Source organism: Arachis ipaensis, chromosome B2 (assembly GCF_059453495.1).
Source record: "Arachis ipaensis isolate K30076 ecotype BB chromosome B2, ASM5945349v1, whole genome shotgun sequence".
In the NCBI taxonomy this organism is placed as follows: Eukaryota; Viridiplantae; Streptophyta; class Magnoliopsida; order Fabales; family Fabaceae; genus Arachis; species Arachis ipaensis.
Window position 1 is genome coordinate 117,324,403 of NC_142437.1, and position 13,704 is coordinate 117,338,106.

General features: G+C 37.4%; 1 protein-coding gene across 1 annotated transcript; it reads right to left on the reverse strand.

The window, feature by feature from the left end:
- Positions 1 to 8,038: 8,038 nt before the first annotated feature.
- On the reverse strand, positions 8,039 to 13,478 carry LOC107625985 (putative disease resistance RPP13-like protein 1). The gene is made up of 6 exons (XM_088503962.1): positions 10,003 to 13,478; positions 9,740 to 9,804; positions 9,255 to 9,343; positions 9,098 to 9,177; positions 8,887 to 9,009; positions 8,039 to 8,486 (listed from the first exon to the last, which is right to left on the reverse strand). Exon 1 carries the CDS (start codon positions 13,359 to 13,361, stop codon positions 10,008 to 10,010), a length of 3,354 nt encoding a protein of 1,117 aa, XP_088360088.1. The 5' UTR covers positions 13,362 to 13,478; the 3' UTR covers positions 8,039 to 8,486; positions 8,887 to 9,009; positions 9,098 to 9,177; positions 9,255 to 9,343; positions 9,740 to 9,804; positions 10,003 to 10,007.
- Between the last annotated feature and the right edge of the window lie 226 nt (positions 13,479 to 13,704).

The window sequence follows — 13,704 nt, forward strand, 5'->3', positions numbered from 1 at the left end:
CTTCACAAGAGCAAGAAGTAAAAGGAAGCGGTTTGTGTATGCACTCAAAACTCAGAATTCTCTCACAAACACACAGTATGAAAGGGGTAGCAGTTCAGTGAAATATTATTGTAAATGTGGTGCATGCTGATATTATTATATTCTTATTGTCTTGCTCCGAAGCTGTGAGATGCTTTTGGTGCCTTTGGTCTTCATTTTTCCATTTTTTAAATGCTCCCTACAACGGATCTTTAGCTGCAAAATATTTAACAATATCCACTTGTACATTTATTTATTAACCCACCTACCATTACTAGTTGTCACGGTAAATTTTAGAATGTTAGATTTAACAGTGTTTGTATAGTTTTCTGGAGTGTTTGAGAATACTCTAGATGGTTCCGGAACGTTCTAGAATGTCCTAGAAGGTCCCGGAATACCCTAGAAGGTTCTAGAAGACTCTGAAAGGTCATAGAGTATTCTAGAAGAGTGTAGATGTATATAGAAGTATAAAGAGTGGTATGGAATAATTTAGAAACATTTAGAGAGTTGTGGTAGGATAGATATTTGTAAAGAAGGTTCTGGATGATTAATCTGGACCGTTGATTAGATTTAATCCTAACCATCCATTGAGGAGGTGGATGGCTATAAATAAAGGTGAGAGTTAGAGTTTGGGTGTGTGTGAATCATTTGTAACCACACTTGAGCAATAAAGTGTTCTTCCACCAAAGCTTCCTTTCTCTTGTGTTCTCTTGTATTCTTAGCTTTCTTGCTAAGTATTGAGGGTTAGGCTGACTTGGTCTTAGCTCAAGAGGTTGAGTAAGTCCGAGTGCCGGCACGGTAGCGTTGGAGTGTGTCCAAGGCCGTGACAATTTAGTATCCGAGTAAGGTTCGAGAGGGAGCACAAGTGATTTGTGGGTATGGCTTCTAGTATCACCATGGAGTATGTTGAGTCTCAAAGGGGAAGAAATGCTATTCCTTCTCAATGGGGAGGCAAGAAGATCCGTTCTTCAAGTGAGCCTAGAGGTAAGGATTCTAACTTCTTAGAAGAGAGAGTTTTCGTGTTGGAGAATGTTCTATCCTCTATGGATGAGCGTTTCCAAAGGATAGAACATGATAAGGAGACCATCGAGGCTCACGTGTTAGGAGAACTAGATGCTTTCAAAGAAAGCATGCTCCAAATCGAAGAGAAGCTTGAGAATTCCTTAAAGCTATTTGAGGAAGTTCGAGTTTGGTTCGAGGAGGCAAAATCTCGACCAACCATTATAAGGGAGACGACAAAGATTGATCTCTCCAAGCCAAAGGAGTTTAAGGGCGTAAGGGACGCTCGCGAGGTGGAGAACTTCTTATGGCAAATAGAGAGGTACTTCGAAGGCCAAGGGGTGGTCGAAGAAGCAATAAAGGTACGCACTGCAGCTCTCTACCTTTCTGATAATGCTACTTTGTGGTGGAGGAGAAAGTGCGTAGATATGGAAAATGGTACTTGCAACATAGCCACATGAGAAGATTTCAAAAGGGAATTGAAAAGACAATTCTTCCCTGAGAATGTGGTTTATGAAGCAAGGAAGAAGTTGAGGGAGTTGAAGCACAAGAGTACGATTAGCGACTACGTAAAGGAGTTCACTACTCTCACGCTTCAAATCCCCAACTTAGCATCAGAGGATGCATTATTCTTCTTCATTGATGGACTCCAACCTTGGGCAAAGCAAGAACTACAAAGAAGGAACGTTAAGGATGTCGATGAGGCCATCGTGGTAGCCGAATCACTCATTGAGTATCATAGGGGAGACTCTAAACCCAAATCATCCACCAAGCCTAGTTCTACTAAAGGTGGGGGAGACAAGAGAAAGAGTTTCTCAACCAAGAAGGAAGGAAAATACTCTTCAAAGAAAGAGTACGAAGAAAAGAAAAAAGCTTTCGTGCCCAAAGGAGGATGCTTCGTGTGCAAGGGACCACACCAAATGAAGGATTGTCCCAAGCTAGGGACTTTGGCATCTATCGCCGAGGAACGAGAAGCTCAAACTCAAGTAACTGAGTGTGTTGGATCTATCCAACACATGAATGCTATGAAGGGCAAAGAGGCAAGCACTACAGAAAAGAAAGGCTTGATGTATGTCAAAGCCTTTATCAATGAAAAACCCGTCATGGCTATGATCGACACTGGTGCTACACACAACTTCATCACGCCTGATGAAGCAAAGAGGCTTGGGTTGAAGATCACCGAAAAGAATGGCTGGTTCAAACCCGTGAATACCAAGGGGGAACCCTTAAGGGAGTAGCAAAAGGGGTTGAGATGACTCTTGGTTCTTGGAAGGGCCTTGTGGATTTCTCAGTAGCACCATGGACGATTTTAAAATAGTCATCGGACTCGATTTGCAAAGGAAGGCAAATATAATACCTATGCCATACTACGACGTAGTATGCGTCATGGAGAAAGGGTCTCCGTGCATGGTCCCTACAGTCTCTAAAGTTGGAGGACCACCGATACTCTCCGCTATGCAACTCAAGAAAGGGATCAAGAAAGGAGAGATTACATATTTGGCTCTATTACAAGAGGAGTCAACATCCGAAAGAGAAGACGTTCCTCTCAAAATCAAGGAAGTCCTTGAAGAAAATAAGGATGTGATGCCTCCCGAGTTGCCAAAACAACTACCACCTAGGAGGAAGGTGGACCATAAGATTGAATTGGAGTTAGGAGCAAAGCCGCCCGCCTCAACACCTTATAGGATGGCACCGCCAGAACTCGAGGAGTTGAAGAAGCAACTCAAGGATTTGCTAGGTGCTGGGTTCATCCGTCCATCGAAGGCACCTTATGGCGCACCAGTCTTGTTCCAAAAGAAGTATGATAGTTCATTGAGACTATGCATCGACTATCGAGAACTGAACAAGGTAACCATCAAGAACAAATACTCCATTCCTTTGATAGCCGATTTGTTTGATCAACTTGGTAGAGCCAAGTGGTTCTTAAAGCTAGATTTGAGGTTAGGATATCACCAAGTGAGGATTGCCGATGGTGATGAGCCTAAGACCACGTGTGTCACGATGTATGGATCGTATGAGTGGTTGGTGATGTCTTTTGGCTTGACCAACGCTCCTGCGACCTTCTGTACCTTGATGAATGAGATCTTTCGACCTTACCTTGATCGGTTTGTAGTGGTCTTGGATGACATTGTTGTCTATAGTAATACTTTAGAGGAACATGTAGAACACTTACGAACCGTGTTCAAGATCTTGCGAGAGAATAACCTATATGTGAAGAAGAAAAAATGTTCCTTTGCAAGGGACGAAGTCCACTTCTTGGGACACATCATTAAAGGTGGAACTCTCTGCATGGATCAAGGAAAGGTGAAGGCTATCAAAGAGTGAGAGCCGCCAAACAAGGTATCTGAATTGAGGTCATTCCTTGGGTTGGCTAATTACTATCGGAGGTTTATCAAGGGATACTCCGCTAAGGTTGCACCATTAACTGATCTTCTCAAGAAGAATCACTCTTGGGAATGGTCAAAGGAATGTCAAAAGGCCTTTGATGAGTTGAAGGCTGCTATCACAGAAGGACCAGTACTAGTACTACCCGACTACTCAAAGGTATTTGAAGTCCACACTGATGCTTCTGACTACACTATTGGAGGAGTTCTGATGCAAGAAGGACATCCTATTGCCTTTGAGAGTCACAAGTTGAATGATACAGAAAGGCGATACACTGTCCAAGAGAAGGAGATGACCGCGGTGGTGCATTGTCTGAGAACTTGGCGTCACTACTTGCTTGGTTCACACTTCATCGTCAAGACAGACAATGTGACTACAAGCTACGTCCAAACTCAAAAGAAGTTAAGCCCCAAACAAGCTAGGTGGCAAGACTTCTTGGCTGAGTTTGATTTCGAATTCGAATACAAGTCAGGCAAGACTAATTTGGTAGCAGATGCGCTGAGTCGCAAGGCTGAGTTGGCGGCCTATGGTGGAAGGAGATATTGTGCATACCATCAAGGAAGGGTTGCATCACGACCCATTAGCCAAGAAGTTGGTGGAGTTGGCTAGAGAAGGTAAGACCAAAAGATTTTGGTTAGAAAACGACCTTCTCTACACAAAAGGGAGAAGACTATACGTTCCTAAATGGAAAAATCTGAGAAGGAAGTTGGTAAGAGAATGCCACGACACCAAGTGGGCTGGTCACCAAGGTCAGCGAAGGACCTTAGCACTCATTGAATCTTCTTATTATTGGCCTCAAATGAGAGATGAAGTGGAGAGCTATGTGAAGACTTGTCTTGTGTGCCAACAAGATAAGATTGAAAACAAGACACCAAGTGGGTTGTTGGAACCTCTGCCTCCATCAGAGCGACCGTGAAAAAGTGTCTCTCTAGATTTCATCTCTGCCTTACCGAAGTCCGAGGGGTTTGGATCTATTCTTGTGGTAGTGGATCAATTTTCAAAGTATGCTACCTTTATACCCGCTCCTACTGACTGCACTGCAGAGGAAGCAGCACGACTATTCTTCAAGAATGTGGTGAAGTACTGGAGATTGCCTAAGAGTATCATTAGTGATCGAGATCCACGCTTCACAGGACGACTATGGACAGAGCTGTTCAAACTCCTTGGGTCGGAGCTTCACTTCTCAACAAGCTTCCATCCTCAAACCGATGGGCAGACTGACAGAGTGAATACCTTACTTGAGTGTTACTTGAGGCATTTTGTAAGCGCTAATCAGAAGGATTGGACAAAACTCCTAGACATTGCTCAATTCTCATACAACCTGCAAAGGAGTGAGTCTACAGGAAAGAGTCCATTCGAGATTGTGACTGGACAACAGCCGCTTACACCTCACTCTCTTTCTTTCTCTTACTCAGGAAAGAGCCCTGGAGCTTATCATATGATTAAGTCATGGGAAGAACAAGCAGATGTCACTCGTTCTTACCTCGATAAAGCTGTCAAGAGGATGAAGAAATTGGCAGATAAGAAGAGGAGGCATGTAAGCTATCAAGTGGGAGACAAGGTAATGATCAAACTTCTTCCACAACAATTCAAAGCCTTTCGCAAGGTTCATAAGGGCTTAATCCGCAAATACGAAGGGCCATTTGAGATCATTGGACGTGTTGGGGAGGTTGCTTACAAAGTACAACTCCCTCCCTCTATGAAGATCCACCCGGTCTTCCATGTGAGTATGCTTAAACCATATCATGGAGACCAAGACGAACCGAGTAGAGGTGACTCAAGTCGCGCTCCGCCTGTGGTAATTAGATCCTTTGATAAAGAAATAGAAGAGATCTTAGCTAATCGCATCGTGCGACGAAGAGGGGTGCCACCAAGTATCCAATACTTGATCAAGTGGAAAGGGCTCCTGATAACCGAAGCTAGCTGGAAAACTCGCGAAGATCTGTGGCAATTTCAAGAACACCTAGAGCGCTATCATGAACAGAACGCGACGAGGACGTCTGCGCATTAGGTGGGGGAGAATGTCACGGTAAATTTTAGAATGTTAGATTTAACAGTGTTTGTATAGTTTTCTGGAGTGTTTGAGAATACTCTAGATGGTTTCAGAACGTTCTAGAATGTCCTAGAAGGTCCCAGAATACCCTAGAAGGTTCTAGAAGACTCTGGAAAGTCATAGAGTATTCTAGAAGAGTGTAGATGTATATAGAAGTATAAAGAGTGGTATAGAATAATCTAGAAACATTTAGAGAGTTGTGGTAGGATAAATATTTGTAAAGAAGGTTCTGGATGATTAATTTGGACCGTTGATTAGATTTAATCCTAACCATCCATTGAGGAGGTGGATGGCTATAAATAGGAGTGAGAGTTAGAGTTTAGGTGTGTGTGAATCATTTGTAACCACACTTGAGCAATAAAGTGTTCTTCCACCAAAGCTTCATTTCTCTTGTGTTCTCTTGTATTCTTAGCTTTCTTGCTAAGTATTGAAGGTTAGGCTACTTGGTCTTAGTTCAAGAGATTGAGTAAGTCTGAGTGCAAGCACGATAGCGTTGGAGTGTGTCCAAGACCGTGACATAGTGCTTCTTAGTTCTTATACCATAAAAAAATTGTTAACCTCTCTTTATTTTGTCACATACTACAATGCACGCATCTGCTACCTTTTTATAAAATAATTTTAACATAAAATTGTTTTTTATATTTTTTGTTGGGACCAATTATTTAAATTATTTAAGATTTCTTAAAAATTTTCGAATTATAGAAAATTATTATAAGTATTTTTTTAATAATAAAATCACGATAAGCATATTTTGGTTTAAATACAGTTGATAAGCATTTTCATAGTTTAACAAAAATTTCTAAAGTAATTATTTAAATTAATTACTGAAATTTATAATATCTGACACTTTAACGTTTAAATCTTAAAATACATAAATTAGTCTCTAATATGTATCTTTTCTAGACAAAATTGTATTGTCTAATGAAAATAGATATCAGAGACTATTTGTATATTCTAAAATTTAATGATTAAATTGTCTAATTTTAAAAGTTTTTAAGAATTTATTTGAATAATTATTCAGTGCAATGCATATACTAAATAACTCTTAAAAAATCTTCAATCATATATTTTAATTTAAAAGTATTAAAAAACTATTTCACAGCAAAAAGTAGTTAAAAAGTAATTAATAATTGATAACTAAAAATTTATAGATAAGCATATGGTAAACTGTAATTAATAATTTTCAATTTAATTCTGATTATCGTATCAAAAGCAGGTTAATTATGCAAATTTAAATGTCTGAAAGAAAAAAAAAACGTATTTCTTTTACATCAATTAATTATTTTTATTAGGTATATAATATACTTCTTGAGTTAAGTAGGTTGAGCTTTTATAAATTGTGGATTTCTTAGCGAATTACTTTATATCATATTAGTGTACTAATTGGTGTTAATATGTGTATTCTATATATTTTATTAAATTTGTGATTTGTAGAAACCTCAATTCAGGGACGGGAAGTGCATGCAGTGAGTGAGGAGGGTAGAGAGAAAAGTAGAGCCAAGGTAAGATGCAAAATGAATACTGAATTATATTGATTCAATTCTCCTTGACATGTTCTTCATTGAAATCTTTTCTAGACCAAGAATAACTTTATGACTTGCAATATCTTCTAGTCTAGCAATGATTTCTTCAATTCTAGTAACCATCTTTTTATCTTGTAAATATGTTTTTTTCTAATCTAGCAATAACTTGCATTTTATGTTTTATTGGAGACTAATTACTTAAATAATTTGGAGCCGATTAAGAATTTTTTAATTATAGAGAGTATCTATAAGTATTTTTTAATAATGATGTCACGATAAAACATATTTTGGTTTAAATACAATTGATAAGCATTTATAATTTTATATAGTTTAACCAAAAAAAATCTAAAGTAATTATCAAAATTAATTTCTCATATTTTTAATATTTGACACTTTAGTCTCTATTTTAAAATACATAAAATAATTATTAATATTTTTCTTTATTAGAGAAGAACTATATTGTCTAACGAAAATAAATATAGAAAAAAAAATGATAAAATTAGAAGAAAAAAAGGTTGCTTATGTATTGACTATTAAAAATTTGACGATAAAAGTAGAATTGAAACTTATCGAAAATATTAAGGATAAAATTAAATAAATTAAATATTATGAATTTTTTTATTTTATTTTTTTGATATTAAGGACAAAAAATATATTCTATTCATAACAAAATTATATTGATATGTTCCTAAGACACTTCTTATGTTATTCTTACATAGAATCTGACATGTTTTAGTCATTTCTCCAAGATAATTTTTGTTAGATAATACTATAGTGAAAAATGAAAAATATTTTTTCAATAAAAAAAATTGTATCATATGCAATTCACTCTTTTTTTCTAATTTAGTGAAAGTATTCACTCATCTTCTAATTTTACTATTTTCAAAAAACAATTCTCTTTTGGTTCAATAATTAAGTAACATTTCTAACTTCTTTCTCAATTTATTTTTATTAGTTTTTATGTAATATATTTGTAATGATACTTTTATTTTATTTCTTAAATTGAATTTAGATTTTTTTTATTTGCTTTCTCACAATATTTTCTAACCCAACAAGCAAATGACTAATCCATCATAGAATTGAGTTATATTGAAGGATTGTTGCATACATAAGGTCGGGTCTGAACTCTGACAATTACTTAAACGAACTAATGAGCTAACCAATAAGTTCATCAAATGAATTAACTTGGCTCCACAATGTAGTTTAGTCTTTCATTATTCCATATATCAACTATCCTTAAATATAATGAAATGATGAAGCATGAAAACTCTTAAGAGAAAAGAAGATAATTGAAGGTGTTCTTGTTGCATATTGATTGGTCTATCTGTCTTTGTGAAATTCTGTTCCACATCATCCATTTCTTCCTTTGATTTTGTACGAGAATGATGTCTTCCATGAATTCTGCTTTGGCATTGATGCAGAGACCGCACCTCGTGAAATCTTTCTTGGCCAGGTTCCTTTGCTCTCCAAATGGTGCTTACTACAACTTGATCCAATATGTTTTCTTGCTGCCACAAAAAAGAACACATTAGAAACTAAACCATAAATGTTTTCGCCATCATAGTTAGTTTCTTAATTCAACAGAAAGTAATACTAAGATAATAAACGGAATACCAAAACCAATGAGGGATGATCTTTGAATGAACAAAATTATAACCTTGTAAGAAACATTGCATTTGCACTTAGAATTAGAACAAAGCATGTCTATGCTGTATGTAGTGTATATATAATATTATGGCCAAAATCTCTAATCTCTCACTCTGACCAAAAAAAAAAAAAAAACAGATGGCCATGTGTTTTTGCTTATAAGCCATGCCACTTGTTCAGGACTGCATCATGCATAATTATGGGCTAAAACAACTTCTTACAATAAAATAACAGTAATACTACTCAAAACTTAAAACTTACTCAAAGACATGCCTCAGAATTCATTTCTTCCTTGAGTTGAGCAACATTGTTTTGAGATCATCATATCAGCCACTCAGCGTAGCTTTCAACATTACATGCTCCAAATTACCAAGTTTGTCCATGCTATCAGGGGGTAAAAAAAAAAGCAACAATCTAAGAATTCTGTGGAAAATTGGAAAAAGACACACGAAAATTCAATGCTTGTGCTTACTTGTTTATGATGCCACTAAAAGAGGCCACACCATGAGCATGTGATGGGTGTACATACTTGGATGTAGCAAAAGCAGAATCCTTATTCACAATGGTTATGAAACAGATGTATGAGAAGGTATATTGTATAAGAAATGTTATGAATCATAGGATTATACCTCTTAAGAGTAGTCCTGCTTGAAGTTTTGACAAGAAAGTTCAACTATATGCATAGCTCCTTGTCCATGCACTTACCAGCAAATAATTTCTACATACAAGAATTCCATTCCATTATATAACTGGAGTAAACATGAGAATTCCGATTTGTCAAATGAATTCTATTCTTGAGTGAATTTTAATTCTTGTCAATCCAAATATACTCTTAAGATCCTCTACATTAGAAATTTGAAACAAATAACTCAATTACTCTACAAGATCTTTCGTTAAGCATGCCCAAAGATTTGCTATATTGTTTATTGCAGATTTCACACATGAGACTTTGAAAAGTATAGAATAATAAGAGCATTTTTAATGTCAAACTTGTACTGCAATGACAATTAAATCTCCAGGAACCCTTTTAAGTTTCAACAGAAAAAAGCAAAGTACACGACAAATTTAATCATTAAATTTAAATAGAGAGTTTAGAGAATAGAAGCATCCTTACAAGAATGGAGGTGCAGCACCCCAATGCAACAAATTCACGAGTCCCAGAAGAATCATTGGATGTCCCTATGAAAAAAGAAAAATAAATGGGTAAACACAGTTAAATCGGGAGATAAAAAAAACCAAAATTGATAGTGTATCCTTAAAAAGCTAACAGTTTTTCGATGGACTACGAAATTGGAAATAAAATAAAGATTATGTAGGAGAGAATGAATATGATGTTGGAGAAGATGTAGGTTTGGAATAGAGAGAGAAAAACAGTACCTGTTTTAAGATGTTGAGTCATTATGAATCAGTATTCCATTAAATTGAATGTAGGGGATGCGGGAAATGGATGGCCAAATGTGGGGGTCCTTCTTCTGTATGCGTTCCTCCAACAACGGACATTTATTGATGATGAGTTGACTTAAAGAGGCAGGCAGCCTTATGTTCTCCAGCTTGGAACAGTCTGATATTGATAAATTTTGGAGGGACTGTGAGTGTGACACCTCCAGAGATGTCAAATTTTCAGGTCTTTGGATTGTCAGATATTTGAGATTTGGGAATGCTGACAATGCGAAGGATGTAAGTGAATCGCAGCTGTTGTTTATATGTAACCTCATTAGTGAGTGATGTTGTTGGTGTTGCATTGGGAATTCTACATTCTTGCAATCTATGATGTACAGAGATCCCAATGAAGGAGGCAAAGAATCCCCTGGAAATGATATGGCTGATGAACAGTTTGAGATTTCTAGACGCGTGAGAGAGGTTGATTGGGTGTGGGTCATGGCATCAAACACATACTCCACCTGTTGCTCTCCACTAATTGATAGTTGTTCCAACGTGGAAAGTGGTAGGTCCCGCATTCTTGCTTCTTGTTTGCCAAATATTCTTAATTTGCGTATGATGGGAGCTCTTGGCAGATAACAACCAAGCTGCTCGCATCCTACAATCCCGAGTGCCTTCAAAGATGGAAGGAAAGTGGGCAAATCTCCTCTTAACTGAGGACACTCCCATATCGTGAGCTCCTCAAGTTGAGGAAATGGTGCATCATCGTCATCACATTCAACCGACTCCCATTCCTCCCACCAAGGCATTATTCCAATATGCAGAGTTTTAAGGGATCGGAAGGGTATTTCCCGATGATGATCAGTTCCATCATCCTTGTAGAATTCACCACCAATCCTCTTCACCTTCTCCAAGCTCGAAATGAACAGCCTCTCTAGAGAGGGTAATTGTCCAAGTGAAGGAAGCACCCAACAATTCCCGCATCCAATCAGCTCCAACTCAGTCATGTTGTGGTACAAAGACTGCCCTACCCAATCTGGAAACATGGTACCCCTGTAACCCCTGATTCTTAATTCTTTCAGGTCTTTGTGAGGTTCTAATTTGGCAAGTACATCTTTCTCCATTTGGGAATCAACCAGCTCACTATCTTTACCTGATGACCACTCCAAACATAAATGACGGATGTATTTCTTATTAACCATCCTTGCCTTCCAAGCTTCCCTGCTGTTAACCACATTCTCTAATTTCTCAATCCAAAATGACCCTCCAAGATTTACAAGTTCTCCTAATTCCCCAACCCCATTCTCTTCATGCTTGCCAACAATATAGTAAGTCAGAATCTGCAAGTCTTTTAATTTTCCCATACCTTTTGGCATCTCTTTCAGTCTAGTGCCTCTAATATTAAGATGACGCAATTTCACAAGATTTTGCATGTTGGAGGGAAGCTCTTTAAGTCTCATACACTCTCTCAACTTCAAAGTTTGTAAATTGTACAAATCACACAATGACTCGGGCAATGTTACAACTGATGTATAAGAAAGATCTAAATAACGCAAATGAATCAATTCACCAATCGAATCGTGCAACAAGTCTTCCTCACGGAAAAGAGCTTTATTAAATGACAAAACTCGTAAGCACTTCAGATCTTCTAACAGGTGACAAGGATCGATTATTCCCTCTGAGAAATCATCATCTATATACAAATCAATTTGCATCAATGTCCTTGCATGCTTTAAACTATCACATACATCCATGATCTTTGAGACTGAATCATTGCGAAGACCATATGACAAATGACGAGTTTTAGTATCATGCTTGAGTAAATTTTTGAGTTCAAAGGTTCTAAAATAGAACTTTCCACCATAGAATGTCGCCAAATCATGCATGAGGTCGTGCATCACAAATGAATTTTTGTAAGCAATATTAGAAGGCTGAAAAAATGATCTTGAAGCTAAATCATTAAAATATTCATAACCAACTTCTTCTAAAGTGCTTCCGCTCCTTGGTTGTTGTAAAAGACCTTCTGCCATCCACAATAACGTCAATTCATCTCTATCAAACTCATAGTCCTTGGGATACAAAGAACAATAAACAAAACAACGTTTTAAGTATGAAGGAAGGTGGTAATAACTGATCCTCAGCGCTGGAAGAATCTCGCTTTCCTCTTCAGAAAAATCCCAAATTTCATTGTTCAAAATATCATTCCAATCCCTTTCATCATCTTTGGTACTTAGTAAGCTCCCAAGTGTTTGAACAGCCAGAGGTAATCCTTTACACTTTTTAACGATTTCTCTCCCTACTTTTTCAAAACCTAAACGGTCTTTGAAAAGCAAGGCAAGATTTGCAAACAACGACCAACAATCTTCATCATTCAACACACTCAAATTGTGCGCTTGATGGTGATGACTTTTGACCATATTTGCAATCTTTTCGTTACGAGTTGTCACAAGAATCCTACCTCCATGTCTCCCTGCCTCAGTTCCACATTGAAAAGGAGTAAGCAATTTTTTCCAAGCCATATAATTGTTAATCCACATGTCATCCAAAACAACCAAGAAACTCTTCCCTGCTAGCTCATTCTTCAAACAAAGCTGAACTGAATCTAAATCATTCAAGTTACAAGGACCAGAAGTTGCTTTCTCTACCACAGTTTTAGTCACCTTAAGAACATCAAATTCTTCTCCAACACAAACCCATGTTTTAACATCAAATTTTTGCTGCACTCTGTCATCATTAAAAACCCATTGAACCAAAGTAGTTTTTCCAATCCCACCCATGCCCCAAATGGGGATCACAGATAGTTTACCATCATTACTATCATCCAACAACAAATTGACTATATCCTCCCTCTCTTGGTCCCTACCAACAAATACATCAGACTTTTGAACAAGAGATGTTGATTCAATTCTCCCTGACATGTTCTTCACTGAAATCTTTTCTAGACCAAGGATATCTTTATGACTTGCAATATCTTGTAGTCTAGCAATGATTTCTTCAATCCTAGTAACCATCTCCCTATCTTGCAAATTGAGAAAGCGAGACAGGAAGTTACCTGGTGGTGGATCCTTCCGAGTGACAGCTTTGGTGGCGATTTCATCCAACAAGTCATCAGCATCATAGACAGCATCTTGGAGATTTTCAAGCCACCTCTTGACAGCAGGGTTAGAAATCTGTTTCTTCTCAGCATCATTCAGCACAGCTTCAACCACATTCAAAATGGTCTCCAGCTTTTGAAGCAGCTTCTGGTCAACCTTCTTTCCTTTCATCATGTTGATGATTGCAGGGTCGGACAGCCGGTCAAAAAGAACATTGATAAAAGAAGACAGAAAAGCTCCTCCAACAAGTACAGCAGCCATCTTCACAAGAGCAAAAAGTAAAAGGAAGCGGTTTGTGTATGCACTCAAAACTCAGAATTCTCTCACAAACAGAGAGTATGAAAGGGGTAGCAGTTCAGTGAAATATTATTGTAAATGTGGTGCATGCTGATATTATTATATTCTTATTGTCTTGCTCCGAAGCTGTGAGATGCTTTCGGAGCATTTGGTCTTCATTTCTTCCATTTTTTAAATGCTCCCTACAACGGATCTCTAGCTGCAAAATGTTTAACAATATCCACTTGTACATTTATTATTAACCCACCTACCATTACTGCTTCTTATTCCATAAAAAATTGTTACACCTCTCTTTATTTTGTCACAT